Consider the following 22,568-nt stretch of genomic DNA (forward strand, 5'->3'; position numbering starts at 1 on the left):
ATATCTTGAGTAATAAATTCTGGGATTTCTGTGGACTTTCCTTTCAAACATCATCACATATGATGTTTAAAAGCAAATCGTGATTATTATTTTTTTGTATTTTAAATCATGTACCTGTGTCATCCATTCAAGTGCTAAAAAACGTTGCCTTTGCTGCCACCTAGTGTCATATGTGTGGTTTTGCATAAACCATATAAATACATAAAGGACATGATGCATGTTTTTTTTAAGTACATAAAAAAAAAAAAAAAAACGTTTATGGCATGCCTGGCATAAAAATAAAGAAAGCTAAATATTTAGAAAACATTACAGGTTCGACGGAAACTAAAATTATTTTTGTAACCTAACTAGAAATTAGAGCGCCTATCTTGCTTTAATTGTATATATAATGATATACCTTATATAATTAATTATATATATTTAATTACGTTGTTATTTTATTGCCTTTGATAATAATATAATCTAGAATTTTAGACATTTTATACAACCCTCCCTGTCCCTAGGGGGCGACTTAAGTGTCATTCTGTTGGGAAATGTAGTTCTCTGCTTCAAAACACAGCTTTGGCCCCACTAGAAATCACATGTCAAAAAAACTACAAAGAAGCGGTGTGAACCGTACTTCCGTAGTGCGTCAGGTTGTATGGATCCATCCAGAACAAAACGTCCAGGCTGCTATTTTGATTCTATGTGGCGAATTGCAATTGCATTAAAATAACGTTTAGGCGGGCGGTCAGTGCTATAACTAATCCAGGTAAGCTGTTAAAGAGTCTAATGTAATTTGTATTATTTTGGCTGAATGAATGACCGGACGTTAGATTGCAGACAGACGTAGGATCGGGTTTTTGGTAATGAGATGAGGGCGGTTGTTTATGTCGCAGCACAGTAAACCAGAGCGGTGTAGATAGCGAAATAAAAATATATTTGAAGGTGACCAATAGAGCGATGAGGCTGCTATAGAGCAATTGTTTATTGTCTTAAAAGGCATTCTAGTCTTTTCCTCCTTTATAAAATTTAAACAAAACAACTTCACACTACGTCACACCGTTGTCAGAAAATTTTCAGTGTTGTCATTTTAGTGAGCAATTGGATAGAGCTGCTGATGCTGTACACTATGAAAAGATTCCTTTAATGTCTCAGCTTCTTTGTTTTCAGAAGAAGATGCCCAAGGAATCTGACGAAACCTCAAAGGAGGAGCAGAACAAGATTGACAAGGATGACACTGTGGAAACATCGGAAGAGATGATCCGGAAGAGCAGCAGAAGAAATATTCCCAGTCCTCACAGACTCACCCCTCAGTGTAAGGAGAGACTCGATTACTTCACTTCAGAAATATATGTCAGTTTTAAATCTAACAGTGTTAACGTTGCATTCAAACACTAACAGCCAGTCCACCCAGATTTGTGTCAGTGGAAGAGCTAATGGAAACTGCCAAAGGAGTCACTAATTTGGCCCTGGCCCATGAGATAGTGATGAACAGCGATTTTCAAGTCAAGCCTTATGAGCCAGGAGAGGGAAGGTAATAAACATTATAAATGTTATAATGAGACCGTCATAAAGTTCTTAATAGGCTAAACATATATTTGAAATGTTAATGTCAATTTAAAACTCTGATTATATTGTATTACAATGCAGTGATTCTAAAGGGATACAATATTGTTTTTTGCTCTACATTTTAAATGGTTTGACTTGAAAATGTTTTGTAATGATTAAACATATCTTTCCTGTGTACTCAGTTTGGAGAAAACGGTCAAAGAAATAATGCACAAAGCATTTTGGGATTGCCTGGAGTCACAGCTGAATGATGACCCACCATCGTATAGCCATGCTGTCACACTGGTTGGTGAAATTAAAGAGGTAAGGAAAGAATTTGATACAATTTTGATATTAATTAAATTAATTGCATTAGGTATTCTTTATAAATACATATTATTCTATATATTTTCTGTGTATACACACACCCATATTTAAATAGAATTAAAATGACAATAAAACAAAAATAAAAATGTTATTATTAAATATCATAGTATTTTATATATGGGTATAGTTAGTCAACATACTTACATGCATATGAATATATTTAATTCTTTCTTAACATATTTGTTCACATTAAGCAAACTCAAAATGTTTGAAGGTGTTCATTAGTTTTCTGTCCCCCTGTTTTTCCAGACCCTGCTGTCTTTTCTGTTGCCAGGTCAGAGCCGACTGAGAGGGCAAATTGAAGAGGCTCTGGATATCTCATTGATCCAGCAGGAGGCGGAGAACAGAGCTCTAGACATCAATAAAGTAGCCAAGTTCATAATTGACATGATGGGCACCTTTTGCGCACCCTGTCGTGATGAAGATATCAAACAGCTGCGTGAAATCACTGACATTGTGCCCCTTTTTAAGTAAGTCACTTAAACACTTAAACAATTCAAGGTAAAGGTCATGTGAGTCCAACTCCAAATAAAGTCCTGTTTATTTGCAGGTCTATATTTGCAGTGCTGGACAAAATGAAAATCGATATGGCCAATTTCGCTGTGAGCAGCCTGCGACCTCACCTCTTACAGCAGTCAGTAGAATATGAGCGGAAGAAATTTCATGAGTTCCTAGAGAAACAACCCAGTAAGGAAATCATTTACTTGTTGTGTAATAATTGTACAAAATCAATGAATGTTATGTAACTACTAATGTGGGCATTATAAAAAGTGTATAAGCTTCATGCACTTTAGTAAATGCCAATCTCTGTAATTCAGTTATGTGTTCATGTTTGCAGATGCTTTGGATTTCACACAGAAATGGCTCCAAGACACAGCAGATTATGTAACTGAGGGTGGAGCAACATGCACACCAAATTCTGCTCAACTAACTATACACAATCATGCCTATTTACGTTTGTTAAAGTGGGACCATGATACTGAGTCTTTTCCAGAGGTAATGTATCATTAGTGATCAGTGATGTTCAGATCTATTCATTTATTTAAAAAAAAAAAAATAAATAAAAAAAAAAAATATATATATATATATATATATATATATATATATATATATATATATTTTTTTTATGTATTCACGTAAATATATATATATATATATATATATATATATATATATATATATATATATATATAAGCATCTGCTAAATGCATAAATTAAATTAAATTTTAATTATATATATATATCTATCTTCAAAGTGTTAGGAAAATACTTAGTGGTTATGCCACATGACAATTGAATCATTCATTTAAAACTTCATTAAAATATGTCTTTTTTTTTCAAAACACAAACATAAAGAGTACATTTCTAATAACTAGCACTATTCTTTTTTTCTGTGGACAGTCTAATTTAACTATTATTGTGCCTTGTCCTCGATTTTCTCCCTCCTGTGATCAAACAGACTCTTCTCATGGATCAGGGCAGATTTCAGGAGATGCAGCAGGAGCTGGAGCAGCTGGCACTGGTGGCATCCGTCCTGCTCATAGTCTATAACAGTGCTGGCGAGGCCATTTCTGGACTCCCAGGCCTCATGGAAAGACTGAAGAAAACCATTAAGATTCTGTTAGCAGAGATGCACACTCCGTACGTTTAAAGATGAAATTACACTGCGTTTCCAATCCCTCACACTTCTGCAGACTAAACCGTTGTACTTTTCCCTAACAGGTCCTTTAATGCGGATGAAACCTTTGCTGCGGTTGCAGAGAAATTGTGTGTGGAGCTCAGAGGATGCTTGGCTCAGCATGGCTTTTCACCATTTTCCTCAGATAGAGAGAACATATTGAAAGGCCAAATTGTAGCTGCGAAGTCTGCGGACAACCCCATACGCAAAGTCATTGGTAAGCATGGTAGAACCCAAAAGCAGGTGGATTCTATTTTGAAATGAGGAACTCTAATCTAAAACTCTACTTTCTCTATCAGACTCACGAATCCAGATGTACCTTCTTGGCTTCCTGGAGTCAAGCGCCCACCGGTGCGCCCCGGCTCTCCCTGGAGGTCTGACACCCATCAGCAAAGAGTTAGAGGAGATTGCTGTTAAGCTGGGACGTTTGGTGACCTTCAACAAGCTAGTCTACTCTCCGTTCTACCACAAGATCCTCCAAGATATTCTGAAACAAGGGGAAAGTTTAGATGTGTAAACAAAACACCTGAAATATTTATCACTAGTTGTCCTGGCTTTCACATTCTGTAGCTATGTACAAATTAAAGTGTCTGTAAAATAGCTAATTAACTCCTCAAAACTCACATGCTAGTACTAACATATTTAAGGGTTAACAGTTCTGACCTCCTCTCATTGCATTCTGTATCAGGGAATATTTACGATTATATCAAGACTTGAATTGTCTAAAGCTTGGATTACTTTAGGCAATGACTGATAGTGAATAGTGTACTGAAATGTAATGGAGAGCCTTGCAAATACTCTTATTGTTTGCAACAAAATATAAAAAAAAATACTTGCATTTTACAAAAGATTCACTTCCAGCAACATTGTAAGTGGTTTCAGACATTTTCTGCTGTAGCCTGATCCCTTCCGCAAAGGTGTTATTGAGGTTTCTGGCTGTGAGGAAAAGGATGTACAGTACAGCATTAGACTGGTGCCTTAGTTTGTGAAGTGCCACCCATATTTAAGTGCACAGTTTTCTCTTTACTGCTCATTTTAACCTACAGATTATTCCCATGGTGTTCCCACATTCATGGGACACCTGGAACACCAAGCACGGTCTTTTAGAGAGAAAAAAATAAGTAAAATGTTTCTATCAACACTGAGCATGTTTTACAGATGACACCTTCAACTCACAAGTAAATGTATTCACCAGCTGCACATCTGCTCTACTACAGCTTCAATGCAGTATTAATGGTTATTTTAAACTGAATGCTGGCTCCCAATAAAAATAGTTACTGATGGTGAGAAGAAATCTGATTGGGTTTGCTGTTTTTAACTTATTTATGCAATTCACTTGGCATTGTGTTATACCCAGTTTCATCCATTTATATAATTTCCATACATCAGTAGGTTTATTACATTCTATTATTTTATAATATTTATCATTTATTGTTGTAATATTAGGTTTATTACTGTCAGTATTAAATAAATATAGTTTATTCTGGAAATTTTCAGACATATATAAATACATTTGAATATTTTATTTTTATATGCATATAATACACCAGTTATGGTTATTAGATTTAAATGTGCTAATACTAAAAACATTTTCAGTTATATTCATATCACAATAGTTATACATTATTTGAAAACAACGTTTAAAGATATGGCAAAATACTTGATTATATAGAGAGAGAGAGAGAGATTTTTATTGGCATATGCAAATATTGACTTTTTATAGTATTTACACATTATATTATGGCATTTATATATATATATATATATATATGTGTGTATATATATATATATATATGTGTGTATATATATATATATATATATATGTTTATATATATATATATATATATATATATATATATATATATATATATATATATATATATGTGTGTATATATGTATATATATGTATATATATATATATATATATTATTTATTTATTTTGCGTAATCTCTTACTGCACTTCCTCACCAGACGGGGCCGCTATACAACAGAACTGCGTCTGGCTTCGTAGGAGTTTGATGTTTTGTGCGTTGAGTCTCCAGTCCTGTTCACGGCAGTAAAGCTGCGCAAGTACTGACTCACCGCACTCAAACTCGCAGGAAGAAGCAGCGCGAGCTCAGCTGTGTGTGAGAGCTCGAGCGAGTTGAGCTGACAGAGTTTGTCCGTCGCCGTCAGGAGGATACAAACTAGGGTGGCTTAAACGCCCTGGTCATGACGACAAAAACCTCCCCTGACCGAAACGAATATCTTTAACTCTACTCTGGACCCTGTTCGGTTCCTTTGGATGGCTTAGCAGGCGAGTTATGCGCAGTTGAAAATGAGGGGGCTTGTGTTTTTTCTCCCTCATCGTTCAGCGAGAGGACAAGATGGCAGCGCGAGCGCGTCGAGCATGTAGTGGGTGCGAATTTAACCCGAACATGTTCACAAAAAACCTGCAGTCCGACCACAGCTGCTGTCTGTAAAGGTAAGGCAGAATTTAACGATTTGTAAATGCATAAATACTTGTCTCATAGACAACGGTGAAGATATCAAATGAGCCTCGACTTGAGTTGTGATCGCGAGCGCGTGGTTGTTGCGAAAAAAGTTCCCATGCCACACCAAAAACTTGAAAGCAATGTTTCGCAGGGGATGGTTATGTGTTTTGGTAGCCGTTGATGTTGTGGGTTAAATAAAATTAACAACATTAATCAACTTTTTTTTAGCCCTAACGTTACAACTGAATGCTAACGAAGACTCGATGGTAACCAGCCAAACCCATACGTTAATGTTTGCCAAAATCCTGTTGCTTAAACGCGTAACGTACAGAAGTTCAGTTGATGTATTTAAGAATTAATAATTTAAGTTGGTAGTATTTGTGCGCATGATATTTAGGTTTCAAAGTGAGTTTTCCCGGATGTACTCTTCTTCAGTTGTTGATCATGTACTATAATCTAGTGATCTGTTGCTCAGTCCTCCTAAAATGCATAGGCCTTGTTCTCTGTTAGAAGCTGACTTCTTCTTTCTTCTGTGAAATTGACAGTGTGCTGGTAAGAGTCAGCAAAAGTATTACCTAAAAATATCTTATGTAAGACACAAGTTGCATTTCCTGTCTACACATTGAAATATAATCCCTCATGCATTTCCAATAGAAACTTGCTCAGAAATGATTTTTAAACAGTTGTTTGATTATTATAACATTGATAGTTTCATGTACATTTTTGGCAGGGAAAGATTTGTTCATTCGAGAACTTCATTTAGCGTTTCTACAGTCATGGAAAACCTGGAAATATTATGAAATTTCCAGACCTGGAAGTAAATATAGATGGTCAGATGTAAATTGTCTTTGGTTATTTATTTTTTGTAATATGCCAAAGAGTAAGGCAAAAAAAAGTGTTTACATTTTATGAAACCTTTATTACAATATAATGAAACACAGGTTCCTTATTGTTGTTATTGCATTATATTATAGCAAAATGTTTAATTACTCTATTCAAATGCCTGTTATTTTTATAATGAATTAAATAGTTATTAAGTTAAGTAGTTTTGTGTGTGTGTATATACATGTATGTATGCATGTATGTATATGTGTGTGTAAAATGTGTACTTGGAAAAAGAATCATGAAAGAATTATGGGATTTAATTACAACCCAATTTCAATATGCCAGAATACTCCAAAGAAATATTGTGGCCGTTTTATAAAACGTGTATTATGAAATAACGAAACGGGAGTATTATAAGTTCCTCATTTATATTACAATCACTTTCATCACTAGGAAAATGTATTACCGTCAGTTCAGCAAAGTGTACTTCCCAATCAGTTCCTGCAGTTAAACTTTTCTAGCCTGAGCGGTTGCAGTATCAACAGGTGTTTTCCCTGTGTCATCTCTCGCCTAACCCAATTAGGTCTTAACATGGGAAAAGGTCAGTTGCCACCTGCTTATAACAGAAGGCAGTGGTGTTTGAAGACCGTAGAGAGACCTGTAACCCTAAACCTTTACTGGTGCCTCCTTGCTATTGGGGGAATTACGCTACTATTGGACAGACCCCGTAAAAACAGTCCTCCAGATGGGACTGTCCTTTTAAAGCTGTTGAGTCAGTCTCTGGTTGCAGACCTAGATGTTGTTTACACAAACGGGAATAAAGACCTGATTGAAACCTGGAGTTTGGTGTGGTAGTGTGAATGAATGAGGCCTTTTATAACAGCCCTGGAAGTGAAATCCATTAGATGTGCATTCTCCATTAAACCACATGGTATGTTTGCACCCCTTTTATGTTTTATAACCTCAATTTGTGTTAGCTTGCTTGTAAGTGTGTGAGAGAGTTAGTATGTGGGTGTGTAAGAGCCACACCTGTCCTCATGTCTGAACTTGTGCCATATGTTGTGCCAGTATAAGTAGTCTGTCTCCCACGAAACTAAGACGGCTAATCCCCATTGGTCACTTGTCTGTCTGAATCTGCTAATGTGATATCACTGGTTTTATCGTACACGGGTGCTAAACGATAAATCAAAATCGCTGTTTGGCTTATTAATCAAACTGCAAAGGCTGAGATTTATAAACAAATAATATGTGTAAGTTTTAAAATAAAGTGTTCATTTATGCACAAGTAGATCATTACAGTGTTTTTGGCGTCTCAGGTCAGAATTACTACTTTACACAATCTCCATTTCTGAAATTGCTGCAATTGCTTTGCTTATTACATGCATTTGAAATGCAACACTCACTAAACATTTCAACATTTTTTTTTTTTTGAGAAGTTTAGAAACCCGTTGCCAAAAGACAAGAACCTTTTTACAAAAGCAAAACCTCAGTTGTTCAGTGTTTTAAAAACCAAGAATTAAGGCATAAATATTAGTGTTGCAATTTTACAGTTTTGCAGTAAAATAAATTATTGTAATTTGAACTAAATACTTATTTTGCAATAAAATAGTAATATCATATTTTGTCTATTTTGTATGTATTGCATTATTATTATTATTATTAGCAGCATAATAGTATTTATTTATATTGTGTTGAAACATAATCATACAACTTTTGGCCAAATTGTGAAGCCCTACAAACAAGCCCAGTAATTATGGATCTCTTTAAAAACACATTTTATAAATCACAGTTTTATTTACAGTTTCTTTTTTATGCGCAGCTCCATTGCACACTTAAAACGCTTTTCAAGCTTTATAATCTTTCTCTTCAGGAGTTAGTGAGATCTTTGTTATTTGCCCTGTATTTATCATGTAATCTATTCAACAAACCATCTTTTTTGTCTCTTTTATAATAGCAGCAGGTTTACTTTTGATGATTATGACTGTATAAAACTGTAAACGGCATCAGTGAAATGGCTAACCCTTTTCTTCCACTCTTGTCCTTTTATAGGTATGGCCTCACAGGTTACGGTCTGCCCACCACATGTTTATCAACCCCAGACAAGTGCCTTCTGCAGAGCGAAGAAAGTCGATCCCAGCAGCTGTGTTTACCATGAGAAGATAACTCGCACTTACGTGGTCGGTGTGAATCTAGGCATTGCGCACCCTACGGATATTATACCTTTATCGAGAATTGAAGCTTTAACTAGCGAGAAACCCTGTGCCGCACAGGAAGTCTTGAAACAGACTGAAACAGCTCCACGGGAGCTCTTTGGAAGGGCTTCCTCGCCATACAAACGTCTGGCATCGGAGGGCGATCTTCAGTATTTCTCCAGAGCAGTCGTGGCAGTTGAAGAAGAAAGTGGAGACAGTGGCCAAAACAACCAAAGTAGTAGAAGTAGTGGCGGTGCTCCGGAAGGGGCAGAGAAAATCAAAAGGAACGGTGGTTTGAATTCGTTCGACGGAACCCAAAGATGTGGGTTTAAATGCGAAGAGGAGGAAATTGAGAACGGCAAGAGCATCATGCAGATAGTAGAGGAGCATTCGACTCTACCTGCCATGTTGCAAACAAATGTTGGGACCACGACCGCGGTAGGCGTGGCCCCGCCCAAGCAGAATAGAACCGGGACGGGAGCTGTGAGTGGGACAGTCGACGGCGACTATCAGTTAGTCCAACACGAAGTGCTGTGCTCCATGAAGCACACCTACGAAGTGTTGGAGTTCTTGGGACGTGGTACGTTTGGTCAGGTGGTCAAATGTTGGAAGCGAGGCACCAATGAGATTGTGGCAGTGAAGATACTGAAGAACCACCCTTCGTACGCCCGCCAGGGCCAGATTGAGGTGGGCATCCTGGCCCGACTGAGCGGAGAGAGCGCCGAGGAGCATAACCTGGTGAGGGCTTTCGAGTGCTTCCAGCACAGAAGCCACACCTGTCTGGTGTTCGAAATGCTGGAGCAGAACCTGTATGACTTCCTCAAGCAGAACAAGTTCAGTCCGTTGCCGCTGAAGGTGATTAGGCCCATCCTGCAACAGGTGGCCACGGCGCTGAAGAAGCTCAAGAGCTTGGGCCTGATCCATGCCGATCTTAAACCAGAGAACATTATGCTGGTAGATCCCGTGAGGCAGCCCTTCCGTGTGAAAGTGATTGACTTTGGTTCTGCCAGCCACGTCTCCAAAGCTGTGTGTTCGACGTACCTGCAGTCTCGCTACTACAGGTATGCTGAGTTTCTTTTGTTTTTTTCTCTCTCTAGTAGGCTGACTACTTGTCATGTCTCTGTTTAATCATAAATAGACTTTTGGAATTTGTGGCAAGTATGAAGATATAATTTCTGGTGTTCGTTTTGAGGAAGTCTAACTGAGGAAGGTTTACTTAAGCCGCACTTCCTGTCAGAACAATTATGTAATTCTGTCTAAAGTTTGATGGTAAGCTGTCTTTGCATCCAGCATGGAGCTACACCCATACAAAATTTATGTAACTTAAAAAAATAGTTTGGTTCCCTCTTGTCGACTTTTTTCCTAATGGGGTCAGTTCAGTCCGCGATGGCTGTGCTTTTTGTCTCTATGTTGTTGGCAGCTTTTTAGGAAGAATGTGGTTTGCTGAAGTGATTCATGAGACATGGAAGAACATGTAAACTTCAGTCTTAAATTAGAACATGCCAGATGTTTGTGTTTTAAGTTCTCTAACTAAGTCAAACTTATTTATTTTTTAACCCCCAAATTTAATTTCATGCTTTCAGTCTATAGTATATTGAAGTAAATCGATGATTCAGTCAAAAATTAAAACTCAACCTCAAGTTGTTCTTAAGATGTTTGACTTTCTAGCTCTTAGAACGCAAAGTATACATAATGCATTATTATGCTTCAAAAAGTTCAAAAGTCTGGGGTCAGTAAGAGTTTTTTTTTTTTTTTTGTTGTCGAAAATGTGTATTTTTATTCAGCAAAGATGCATGAAATGATCAAAAGCGGCAGTAAAGACATTTATAATGTTCCAAAGTATTTCTATTTCAAATTAATGTCTTTTTTTGGGACTTTCTTTACATCAAAGAATAAGAAGTTATATCATGGTTTCCACAAAAACATTAATCAGCAAAGCTGTTTTCAACATAACAATTTTTTTTTTATATTTCTTCATCAGCATGTTCAGCATAAATCATTGTAAATTATTTTGAAGGATCATGTGACACTGAAGGCTGGTGTAATAGCTGCTGAAAATTCAGCTTTGCCATCACATGAATAAATTACAGTTCACATTATACTCAGATAGAAAATGGTTATTTTAAATGTTAATACTTATTATATTTCACAAATGACGGTTTTTACTGTATTTTTCATTAAATAAACATTTTTATTTTCTTAAATAGAAAAAATCTTACAGGCCACAAACTCTTGAATGGTAGTATATGTATTTTGAAGATTTTTTCAGATGTTTTTGTCTGTTAGTGGGGTCCAAGACAACATTAAACTCAATAACTTTCACCATGTGGACACATTTTTTTTTTTCAAACCTGCTTAAATAGGAAAATAGTACATGTTTGCAACAGTGCGTGGATGAGTAATTAATACATTTTATTTTTTGTAAACTGTCCCTTTAAGACTTTTTTGCAACTGAAAGGTGTACAAAATAGGTTTTGAACATAACGTGACATTGCGGTGTTGAGTACAGTCTGTCTCTGTAAACGGTTTGTGGGGAAGCTATCAGCGAACAAGATAGAGGAACTAGGCGCTAGTTTAAATAGGGCATTTGAACACTTTGTACTTTGGCACTGCTGCAGTTCGATGCCTGCAACTGTATGAACTCACGGCCCATGCAGGTGGCACATGTGTATGTGTTGCTTTTCATGGGAAAGAGATGAACTGAGGAACGTGTCTGTTGGTAATGCTGTATTTGCACTCAAAAGAAGAGTGATAACAGATGTTTTTATAGAAGGTTATGAATCATCATTCACTCTCGCTTGTTTTTCTTTTTTTCTGGGAATTTGTTCATGACTCTTTACATAGAGTTCGTGTTAAATCATTACATAAGTACTGAGTAGTTTTAACGAACAACATGTACTTAGTGTGCAATTATTTTGAGTGGTTTGCAATTGTGCTTTGTTTGCTATTGTAATTAATTAGTCACAAGTAATGTTGTTTAACATTATCATTGTGTTAATTTGTTAACTTCTTCCCCTTCTATTTGTTGTGCTTTTGTTTAATAAAGTGCACATTTTGTTCTATAAACGAACATAAGTGCTTATGGATAATTGAATTGGTGTTTAAGAATTTTGTTACCTAAACTAGGCTAATTGTTGTTAGTTATTTCATCAAATTTTCATCAAAGGTTTCTCATATATTGGTGTGTCTTTGCATGTCAGATATTGCTGTGTTTTTTATAAAAGCCCCACATTGTGGCCTATACCTGTAGCATTCAGAACATGTTTACATCCTAAAGTGGGGGAAAAGGGCATTGCGTGCTTCTGTTTTCCATTTGTCCCCTGGTTCTATTGGCGGGATCGATGCATTAAGAATCCATAGATTGTTCCCAGTACAGATCTGGATCATCTAAGTTTAGGGCGGATCTTGTTGTTCATAGTCACTGTGGTGTGTGAGGTCGTCATGACAAGTATTTATTTTTCATACTTCGAGCAGGCTGCGTTGAGCATGTACCCATGTGCCAGGAAGTACAATTTTGCAGGTGTCGTGCTGTTGTTTTTGTTTCATACCGTTTTAGAACTGGTGTCTCTGTTTGTGTCAAACATTTTTTCTTTCATTTTTATTAGGCTAATAGAAAAGTGATATTTTGAGTGGAACCTTTTAATAGTTTCGTCTTTGATCAGACTGTCAACTTCATTTAGCGAAAACTCAAACCAAAAACCTTTGGTAATTATGTATTTGAGTGTGCTTCTGTATACTGTTTAAAGTTCTTTGCAAAAAGCTGCTGCTTGATATTGCAGCCAAATAAATTTGGCTCTCTGTCAACATTTTTGCTAGCTAAGTGCATTCATACTATTCGTACAAAGTGTATTCGTTCTACATGTATACATGTTGTAGCTTATCCAAATTGTGCATTAAATAAGCAGGGAAAAAGCATCATCTCAGAAGTGCTCATTTAAAGTCACTGCTTTGGCCCTCCAAAACTATTTCATCTCAAACCGATAAGTTCAGCCTTGAATTGGACCAATTGGAAATTGGTTGCCAAAATTTTGGTGCATCACTAGTTGATAATGTTGCAGAAAAGGCTATCATGTAGTAATAGCGGTATCCCTAATTGTAAGTCTGGTAATGTTCTAGTGGTCCTTTGTTAAAATAACCATTAATAATTCACTGAGTTGCTTAGGTCAGTGTGTGTTGGGTTCCAAGTAAAGTGAGGTACCTGCTTCAGTTTCAAGTTGCTACAGGAAAGGGTCATTAGGTGGTATTCCTTTTTTTTTTTTTTTTTTTTATGGCCTCCTGAAGTGACTCATCCTGTTCAACCCTTGGACATGGACACTTTGGCAATTGAATTTCCATTTTCTAGTAAATTTAGTTTACTCATCAGACTGATATACTAATATGTGTGTGTGTATATATATATATATATATATATATATATATATATATATATATATATATATATATTTGTGCTGTCAAACAATTAATCAAATCCAAAATAGAAGTTTTTGTTTACATAATATATGGGTGTGTACAGTTTAGGGATATACCAGTATCAAATTTTCCTGTTGCGATTAATTGCTAATGCTTTTATAATTATATACGGTATAATCACGTTATTGAAATTTTGTTAAAAGAAAAAAAAAATGGGCATAATACAGTGTAACAGGTTAAATAACTTTTTATTACAAAAAATAACTGAACATTTAGATACAATAACGCAATACAGAAAAATATATAAAGTTAAAGGTTTTACACACTTAAAGTTCAAAAGAACTATAAAGACTAATCAGTATCACTTTACAATAAGACCTCATTAGTTAACCTTTAACATTCACAATGAGCAATAGCTACATAAGCAATAGAAGTTATTAATATTTGTTAAATTATAAGATTAATGAATGTTCAGGAGGAATGAATTAACTAATGTTAACTGAAGCCCTAATGTAAAGTGTGAACGAACAATAAAGAATCAAAACACTTAAGAAGAATAATAATAAAAAAGTTAGAAAATCCCATTCAGTCTAAATATTTAAATATTTGGTGCGGGCATAAACACCATAGTGAATACACAAAATCTGAATGGCAATTTAAAACTATTTAAATGTTTTAGGAAGTAGCACAGCTGCTTTATTTATGGGGTTTCCAGGGTAAAGGCTGCATTTTCTGCAGTTTAGCGCCATCTGCTGCCAGAGAAAGATTGTGCTTTCATTCAGTGTGTCTCTCACATGTTCCCCCATGTGCTTCCCATGCGTGCTTGTTTACATCAGGGGGGCTATAAACTATAAACCCTAAAGTTGGGCAGGGAGAGAGAGTGGTTTTGGGGTCCTTGGCTTTGCTGACGTAGCATAATCTTTTAATGAAAATTTGGTGCTAGGTTTTATGTGCAAAGGGAACATTTTTGGTGCTGCCTGTAAATGTCAACTTGTTTTTCCCAGATTTGCTGCCTTCAGTTTTTTTGTCCTCAAGATAAACAAAACCATAGCTGTGTCTAATTTTAGCCATTTTTGTGGTTTTTCATATCCTGTGTTGTGCATTTTAGCAGTTTAACTCATACCTAGAAAAGTCACTGACCTTATTTTACAATGCAGACACTATCATATCTGTGCAGGCACACCCATTGAAACCAAATGAGCACCCATAATAAGCATTATGCGACGCTTCAGTTTTTTAATATATTTTTTTCCTCTCCCTTATAAGTCACACAGTTTAAAGTCCTTACACACTGGTCTGTCCTCTGCTTTAACAAATCAGTTTTTGCTTCAGGAAGATGTAGAGTGAATCATTCAGTTAAAGTGCTTTCAAAATTGAGACCTTGACTTTGCCCCTTTTTTTTGCACGTTTTCCCACTTGGCTTGCTTGAAACCTCACAGTAAACAAGACTAATGGTTTGAAAATAATGCACAACTAAGTGCAACCTCCTGCGCGGGATCTAAAAGCATAAGTGGGCCGATGTATCATCACTAGCAGCTGCATTTGTGATGATTTTGTCCCCTAAGTCTATGGACTTCATGAATCCCTATGTATAATAAATCTTGATCGAGACCCATTTTCATCTCTGGCCTGAGGATTGACCGTAAGTATGAACATCTGCTTTCTGTGGACTTGCTCTTGCTTCAGATGAAGATGATCTAATTGGCCAGATTCCTGGACTAATGAGCAACCTGAAGGGTTCGGTGGTATGGTGCACTTGGAAAGAGAGCACACATCTAGTTGTTTGTGTATTCCAGTCCCTTTGATGCAGCATTCATGCATTGCAAACTCCTCATAGCTTTAGTGGGATCGGCCAGGCTTTGTTTACTAGGTTTCAAATGCTTTTTGACCTCTGACCAGATGATAGTTACTGAAACCTAACGTGTTTGACATGAATAGAGACACTGAAGATTTTTAAAGGTAATTCTGTCTAGAAACGTTTTGTCAAAGTTAATGCATTAAGATGCAAGTAGGATCAATTTTACTGTGTGCACATAGTGATGCATCATGCAAATTGTCGTCATTGGTTGCGATAAGGTCAGCAGCAAATTGAAATTGAAGTCAGACCGATAAGGTCTATGTGTGGTGGTTGCCAGCTGTGTTTTAAGAGCTTGGAATCAGTTTGTGCACGTTGATCCATTTGTCAGATCATCTTGATATGTCATGGTCTGTATATCATCCACTTGAGGATGAAACCTGATCACACGCCCTTTCTGTAACAGCTTACCATTGCTGTTCAGCATTTTGAATTAGGACAGGGTGGGTTACAGGTGTGAAGCCTTAGTTTGTTTTACATGCCATCTGGTATAAGGTTCCCATTTCATCTGTAGAAGCTCCTGGTTTGCTTCCCAAACTTCAGGGGTTATGGCATCAAGAGTTTAAGGGAGCGATTGCAGAGTCACCTTAGTCACTTTTAGATCCAGTCCTACTGAACGTTTGCATGAAAAGTAGTTTCTATCTTTAGGAGTAAACTAAATTTGGTAAATTCTGCAAACTGGGTTCATTACACGTTCTCTTAATAACAATTTTGGCTAATTTGAATTTGCTTTCAACTACCAATCAGAGTGCAGTACTCTGTTTAACACCATTTTAATATTTCCCCGGAGTTAAGACAGAGTAAAAAAAAAAAAAAAAAAATTTGCAGCCACATCTTTAGATGTTAAGCAGTTTGAAGCCTTTCATGTAGCGTCATTCCTTAACCTGGCCTTCTCAAGAACATCTAAACCTAATCGATACCTAATAATATAGCTGTTCATGCTTCCTGAGATCATCAGGCCTTTATAGAGGATTATTTTCAGCTCTGTCTAATGTACATTGATTCCATTGAAGCCGGGCAGACTGTCTGCATTTCTCAGCATTTCCGGCGGGAGCAGAAATGATGCAGCATTGAAAAGGCTTTGTTTATTGCTCTGGTGCCTCTGCCTCATAACGCTCCATGCAAACAACACTTCCATCTCTGAAGAGCTTGAAAAATCAATTAAGTAAAATCGTAATTTTTTTTTTTTTTTTTTAAAGAACTGGCAACATTATTGGTTGGTCTGTTAATAAATTTTTATTTTACAATATAAGTAATGCTGTTATAGCTTTATTGATATATAAAATGTCTATCGTTGTATTTCAGTTGCAGTGATTTTAGTACAAATAAAAAAAAAAAGTCTGTATATACACGTCACAAACACATACTTTCTACTGTTCTTTTATTTTTAAGAACAAGTAATTTAAAAACAATTATTTCTTATTTGATTTAATTGATATCAATTCACTTTTGTATCAGTCATATATTTTTTCTCTCAGACCAGTAAATTAGTTTCACTTCTACTTATCATGATTTGTGAGTATAAGAGCACTTAAACATTTATTTATTTAAATATTTTAAGCCAGATTTATTTCTTTAGTGAATCAGTTCTAAAAACAGATTCAGTTACTCATTGTACACATTTTGCCTGCTTCAATATATTTTGATTGTGCTGTATATTACTACACTTTGTTATAAACTGCTGTGTCCTCTTGTTTTAGCTTCACATTTCACTTATTCTCTTAACTTAAACCCTCTGATGGGAATCTGTTTAGCTGTGACCTCAGGAATTCTTCCAATAAACTTCAATTAAAAAAAGATGGTTTGGTTGGTGCTATAAACCCTAAACTCTGTTCTGGATACGTTGCAAGGTATAACAGAATGTGATTTTCTAGCCAATGTGTTCTCATTGTAAGCTCTGCTTCTAGAACTACGGGCTGGTGCACGGGCCAGGCTTTAGCTATGAGTGGTATGTTGTATCCTTTGGGCATTAACCAGAGAAAAACATTAACCATGTTATGATTGGATATAGGAATTAAGGGAATTGTTTTAGTGCTAGCCAAAAACCTTAAAAAAAAAAAAGCTTTAATGTTACTAATGTACAAATGTAAAAAAAAAAAAAAAATGGTTACAAAAGGGGGTTTTCACAGTGATGCCATAGAAGAATCATTTTGGATTCCCTAAAGAACCTTAGTGAACAGTTCTTCAAAGAATGGTGTAAAGGACATTTTGATAATAATATATTTTTTTTCCATTATAAAGAACCTTTTGTGCCATCAAAAGGTTCTGTTGATTATGGGTGTAATGATATTCAATCCAAAACCAAAAACCGTTATACACCACTCACGGTATGTTCCGTGGTGCTCTCTTAGCTTACACTATCGGAAAACTCAGTACTCTACACTTTGTCATAACTGTCATGCTCAGGTTGTGTTACTCAACCTAAATTTCCTTTCAGATTTCCCAAAGTGCCATGATACGTGTTCCTTTATGCAAAAGGACCTGTGGCCCTCACGGAAAGCTTTTGGATGACTTGTAGGGGAAGTCCGAATAACTGCTCTCTGCAGTAGGATATTAGATAAGCTGTGTTTGGGTGGAATTTGTTTACCGAGAGCTCTCTGACTGGACGCCGAGCAGGAAGGGCAGAAAAAACCCAGTGACCCATGTCTTCTCATTACCGTTCACAGAAGCCACTGATAATGAAAGGCTTTAACACGGTTTCACTCCTGGCAGGCACGTGTGGATCATCTGCTGCGTCTACATGATCATATTCGGCTCTCTCGGGGCGGTTGACTGCGTGCCAGAGAGAGTCTGATGTCCTCGCCCCTTTTGTTAGCAACACAAGACGTTTGAAAACCCTGGGGTTAGGCTGAGATGATCCAGCTGAGGGTGGATTTCTGAAACTCTCACACCCTCACACACTGGCGGTTTGCAGTGAGAGACACCGCTGATAATCCCTATTCTTACATCCTCTGACACGCTTCACCTTCCTTTTGGTTTTTTAGAAATATATATATTTCTTTACATCCCCCTGGCTGAAATCCCACCCTGATCGTCGTGCTCTCTAGACGATGAGCCATATGCTTGTTTTCTGAACAGCTGCAGAGCTCTGTTGGCCTTCACAGAGGTTATTTTGTGGTCAGGGCTTGCCGTCCCAGTAGCTGCTTTAGACTGCGGTCACTCTAGGCTTTCCGCCTGCAGATTGAACCAGATGACTCGGACCCCCTCCTTCCCCCATCCCCCGATCTCACCGGAAATAACTGATGCTGGGCAGTGGTTCAAATTTAGCACGGCCTTGCTTGACAAACACTGACTTGTTGCTCCGTACTGACTCAGAAAATGGCCTTTTAGCATGTGGCCACCATTAGCACTGTTGGTAAATTCCATCTTTTAGTCTTTTTGGTCTTTAAAACTTGATCTTGGTGGAATCAGGTTGCACCACTGAGAACCTTGGATACACAACACCTCCCTTTGAAATCACTGTTGGTAAAGTTGATGCAGTATTGGTGAATATTCTTATGTATGTTGCTGTTGTTTTCATCTTGCCTTATAATATTGTTTGCTGGTCCAAAACAAATCTGATTGTTGGAGAGGTCAGGACAATTAAATCTGTATTTGTTCCAAAATACGCACTCAGGTCTGTCGTCTTTCGCTGAAATGAAAATGATTTTCTAGAATTGAATTCATCGTACTAGGCATTTATCATCATTATGTTGCCAGAGATGTCTGTGTTTAATGAAATTGCATCTTACCTAGGGCTGCACAATTAATCGAATTTCTAATCATGATTACGATTGTGGATGACAAAATTAAATAATCGTCTACTTATGATTTTCTGAATGCTTAATGTGTTTTTTGTTTTTTTTCTACAGGATAGGCCTATATTAAGGGCCTTTCCATTGTTTTAGTATAACATAATACCGTACATATTACTTTTTTGTTTTAAATTTATTTTAAGAATAAACCAATCCAATTCACATTTGATGCTTTATACTACAGAAAAGCATTAAAAGTTTTTCAGTTTAGAGTGTTTCCTACCTGCTTATTTTCATCAAAAAATGTGGCGTGCGATTGCTTCAAACAATGATATAAACATCATTCAATGGTAATCGTAATTAATAATTACTATTTCAAGTGAATAATGGATTATTATATTTGTATACGTGCAGTTGTGTGAAATTAGAAATGAGAATAACGTCACGCCGTTTGTTAGTTTGTTTTTAGCCCACGCTGTTTTTGGTCTCGGTTCACAAATTGAGCTTTGCACTGAATAAGCCCTATGAAATCTAATCTTACTCCAGGGGAAAAAAGGCTTGAACATTTAATGTCTGGTCTGGACTTAAGCAAACATAATACTGGTGCAAATGCTGCCTCAGTCTTAACAGTAACTTTCTTTGTTTGAGTTGGGAAGTCCAGACCTGCCGTGTTATGTCATCACTTTTTTTTTTTTTTTTTGGACCTGATTTCTGTAACTTCCCCTGATTCTTTTCACCTGAAATGTGACTTCCTGCTGACTGGGTTTTTTTTTTTTTTTTTTAAGATTTGCAAGACCACAATTATGTAAATAGCATTCTTAAACCTGTTTTTTTTTTTTTTTTGAGCAGAAACCAATTGCACTTACAATATAATTTGCCAGTATGCAAAATAAACATGTTATTGTTTAGGGTCTGGCCTAAAACCCTCTTGTCCTTCAGTGCCCCTTGCTATAGGATTTGTCTGTGCAGCTGAAGTGTGGTAGTATGTTTAATGTTAGGCTTTGGATTTAGTCTTCATAAACTCAGCAAAAGATGTGAAGGGAAACTGTAGATTCCGTCTAAACCTAACTGTTAAATTAAATGTTTTTTTTTATTATAATAATAATATATTACTATTACTACATCTATTGCTCATTTTATAATAAAAAATAACCTTGCAGATTCTGTCTGGGCCTACCTATATCAAATTATTTTTATTTCAAATATTTTATTGATATTAGTAATAATTATAATAATATTAATCTAAGTAATAATATTATTAGGGCTGTCACTTTTGTGAAAAAAATAATTTTCGATTTTTAAGACATAAGTGTTCATTGAATCGATTGTAAAATCGATTTTCCATGTGAAAAAAAAAGACGTTTCCTTTTTCAACCTCAAATAACGGACGAATGCAAAGAGAGCGCTGTAAACGCACAAGTCAGCAATATTTCTTATTTATTGGCATGAAGTTTCGTGCAGAACAGCAACAGGAGTGCAACATTCTCGAAAAAATTTATATGCAGAGGGGACGGCTGCCATAACAAAAGAAAAACATCACTGCAGGCTTCAATCCGGCTGCATTTATGATTTAGGCAATTCAAAAAAAAAAATATTTTAAATAATGATTCAATCCATTTCAAACAACTGTTCAAAAAAATTCTACTTTAAATGGACTTGGGAGCAGGCCACGTTTGATTTTTTTTTTTTTTTTTTTTTTTTTTTTTTTATATTGAACGTAACTGACACTTAGGCTAGACGGCACTAGTCAGGCTTAAGGAAATGCACCAAAAAGCTAGGACCATTACATATTTGTTGGACAGGAAAACAAGTCGATCAACATAGCGGAGCATTTTTTATTCACTGTATGTCCAGCTGTTGAGAAGACGTGCTCCGACCGCACTGATGTCCAGGGACACTCAGGTACAGCTGCGCAAGGTGGAAGTATTACTGCCAATTTTCCACCACAAAAGCCGGTCGCTGTCAGCTTGCAGTGGTTCTTTTCATAACTCAGAATCTCCTTTAACTAGATGCGCGAATGAGGCGAATTCTTGAGTTGAGAAGCTTAAAATGAATCCTAGCATTTGCTGCTGTAACACCTTTGGCTAGAAAGACTAAAAACCTGTAACTTAATTTCAAATCCTTGAATTTAAAAGGCAGTGTCACATAGCCAAGCCATTAGTGAATTATTCACAATGGCTTTTGTTACCACGCAGGTAGGGTACTGCTGGTAGTTACAGCCGCTTACTAGTGACCTGTCAGGACACATTCTGGTATCAATAGCTGTGGCAACAGTTACTGTTTTAACTGTGCATCCTTCAGGTGCTACATGTGTGAAGCTCGGACATACAGCAGAGTGTTAGTGCCTCAGGAGTTTGCTCTGTGGTTGATTATTAATGCTGACCAGGGTTAATTGTGTGTCATCAGACTCCTCCTCTGTCATCACCCAGTCTTGGTGTTTAGATCGGTCCTCATCTGTCGCCAGGCAGCCAGCATTTTCCCTCCGGTTGTCAAGGTAGCAGATGTGTATGGGCCCGTTGACGTCAAAGCCCAGGTCCAACAGCAGACTCGTGCTTCATCAGACCAGGAAAACTGCGTCATTAGGCTCAGGATCCTATCAATATGGACGTGAAACATGACTCTTGAGCTCAAGTGAGCGTGAGATGAGTCTTACATAGGTGTTTCAAACCCAAACTACTGTGTGTCATAAAATCATGTTAAATGTTACTTTTAACATTATATGATGTGTATAAATCATCTCGATATTATCATAATGATTTGTTTGATTCATATTGTAGTGTTTAGCTCATCCAAACAAATGCTTGATCATCCTTCTCTGTAGCTTTCGGAATGAAGTGTCCCACTGTTGTCAAGGTAACCCCTCCATTAATTCTCATCTTTTCCTGATAATGTGTTCCAGGGCTCCGGAGATCATCCTGGGCTTACCCTTCTGTGAGGCCATAGACATGTGGTCACTGGGCTGCGTCATCGCTGAGCTCTTCTTGGGCTGGCCGCTTTATCCAGGAGCGCTGGAGTATGACCAGGTAAGATCAGCCTGTGATCTCGGATAATGACACGGCAACTCTAATGGGCAGCATTTTGGAAGGTGAAATCATTTGTTTTGTTTCTGTTTTTCCCAGTGCAAGTCTTTGTGATAAGGTTCTTCTCAAAGAAAAGAAAATTGTCATCATTAGTAGCAGTAGGATTGTGCAAAGTTAAAAAATCTTGGTGGGTGGGTTTGTAATAAAACAGGATGCAGGGCTCTTGTGACTTATTTTTAAAAGGGACTATTTTTAACTTGAATTCAGCATCTTAAAACAAGTCATGTTGCAAAGCTCAAACTGGAGAACCGGTAATAAACAGCGTTCTAGTAAGAGACCAATATTGGATTTTGGACAGCTGAGTTTACCTAGATTTATTTTTTCCAACTAAGAATCCCCCTTTAAAAATAATTTCATAATGATATATTGATGTCTGTGTGTGTGTGTGTTATAATTATACAAA

The 22,568-nt window shown here is 36.7% G+C and overlaps 2 protein-coding genes across 3 annotated transcripts in view; both read left to right on the plus strand.

The window, feature by feature from the left end:
- The first annotated feature begins 603 nt into the window (after positions 1-603).
- Positions 604-4,894, plus strand: tcp11l1 (t-complex 11, testis-specific-like 1). 2 transcript variants are annotated; one of them, XM_026238904.1, is made up of 10 exons: positions 604-751; positions 1,153-1,297; positions 1,384-1,516; positions 1,734-1,854; positions 2,167-2,387; positions 2,468-2,604; positions 2,756-2,913; positions 3,377-3,558; positions 3,640-3,812; positions 3,895-4,894. In XM_026238904.1, the coding sequence occupies exons 2-10, from the start codon at positions 1,159-1,161 to the stop codon at positions 4,110-4,112; spliced, it is 1,482 nt and encodes a 493-aa protein (XP_026094689.1). In that variant the 5' UTR covers positions 604-751; positions 1,153-1,158; the 3' UTR covers positions 4,113-4,894. The 2 variants fall into 2 exon arrangements, with proteins under 2 accessions (XP_026094689.1, XP_026094690.1); XM_026238905.1 differs by having other exon boundaries at positions 612-751; positions 1,156-1,297.
- Positions 4,895-5,621: 727 nt separating this feature from the next.
- LOC113066843 (homeodomain-interacting protein kinase 3-like) overlaps positions 5,622-22,568 on the plus strand; it is a 32,691-nt gene continuing 15,744 nt past the window's right edge. Inside the window, exons 1-3 of the mRNA XM_026238909.1 lie at positions 5,622-6,059; positions 8,944-10,147; positions 21,985-22,108. Of these exons, the coding sequence (XP_026094694.1) occupies positions 8,946-10,147; positions 21,985-22,108 (1,326 nt within the window). The 5' untranslated portion in view covers positions 5,622-6,059; positions 8,944-8,945. The remainder of the gene's footprint in view (positions 6,060-8,943; positions 10,148-21,984; positions 22,109-22,568) is intronic.

This window comes from Carassius auratus, chromosome 50, assembly GCF_003368295.1.
Source record: "Carassius auratus strain Wakin chromosome 50, ASM336829v1, whole genome shotgun sequence".
In the NCBI taxonomy this organism is placed as follows: Eukaryota; Metazoa; Chordata; class Actinopteri; order Cypriniformes; family Cyprinidae; genus Carassius; species Carassius auratus.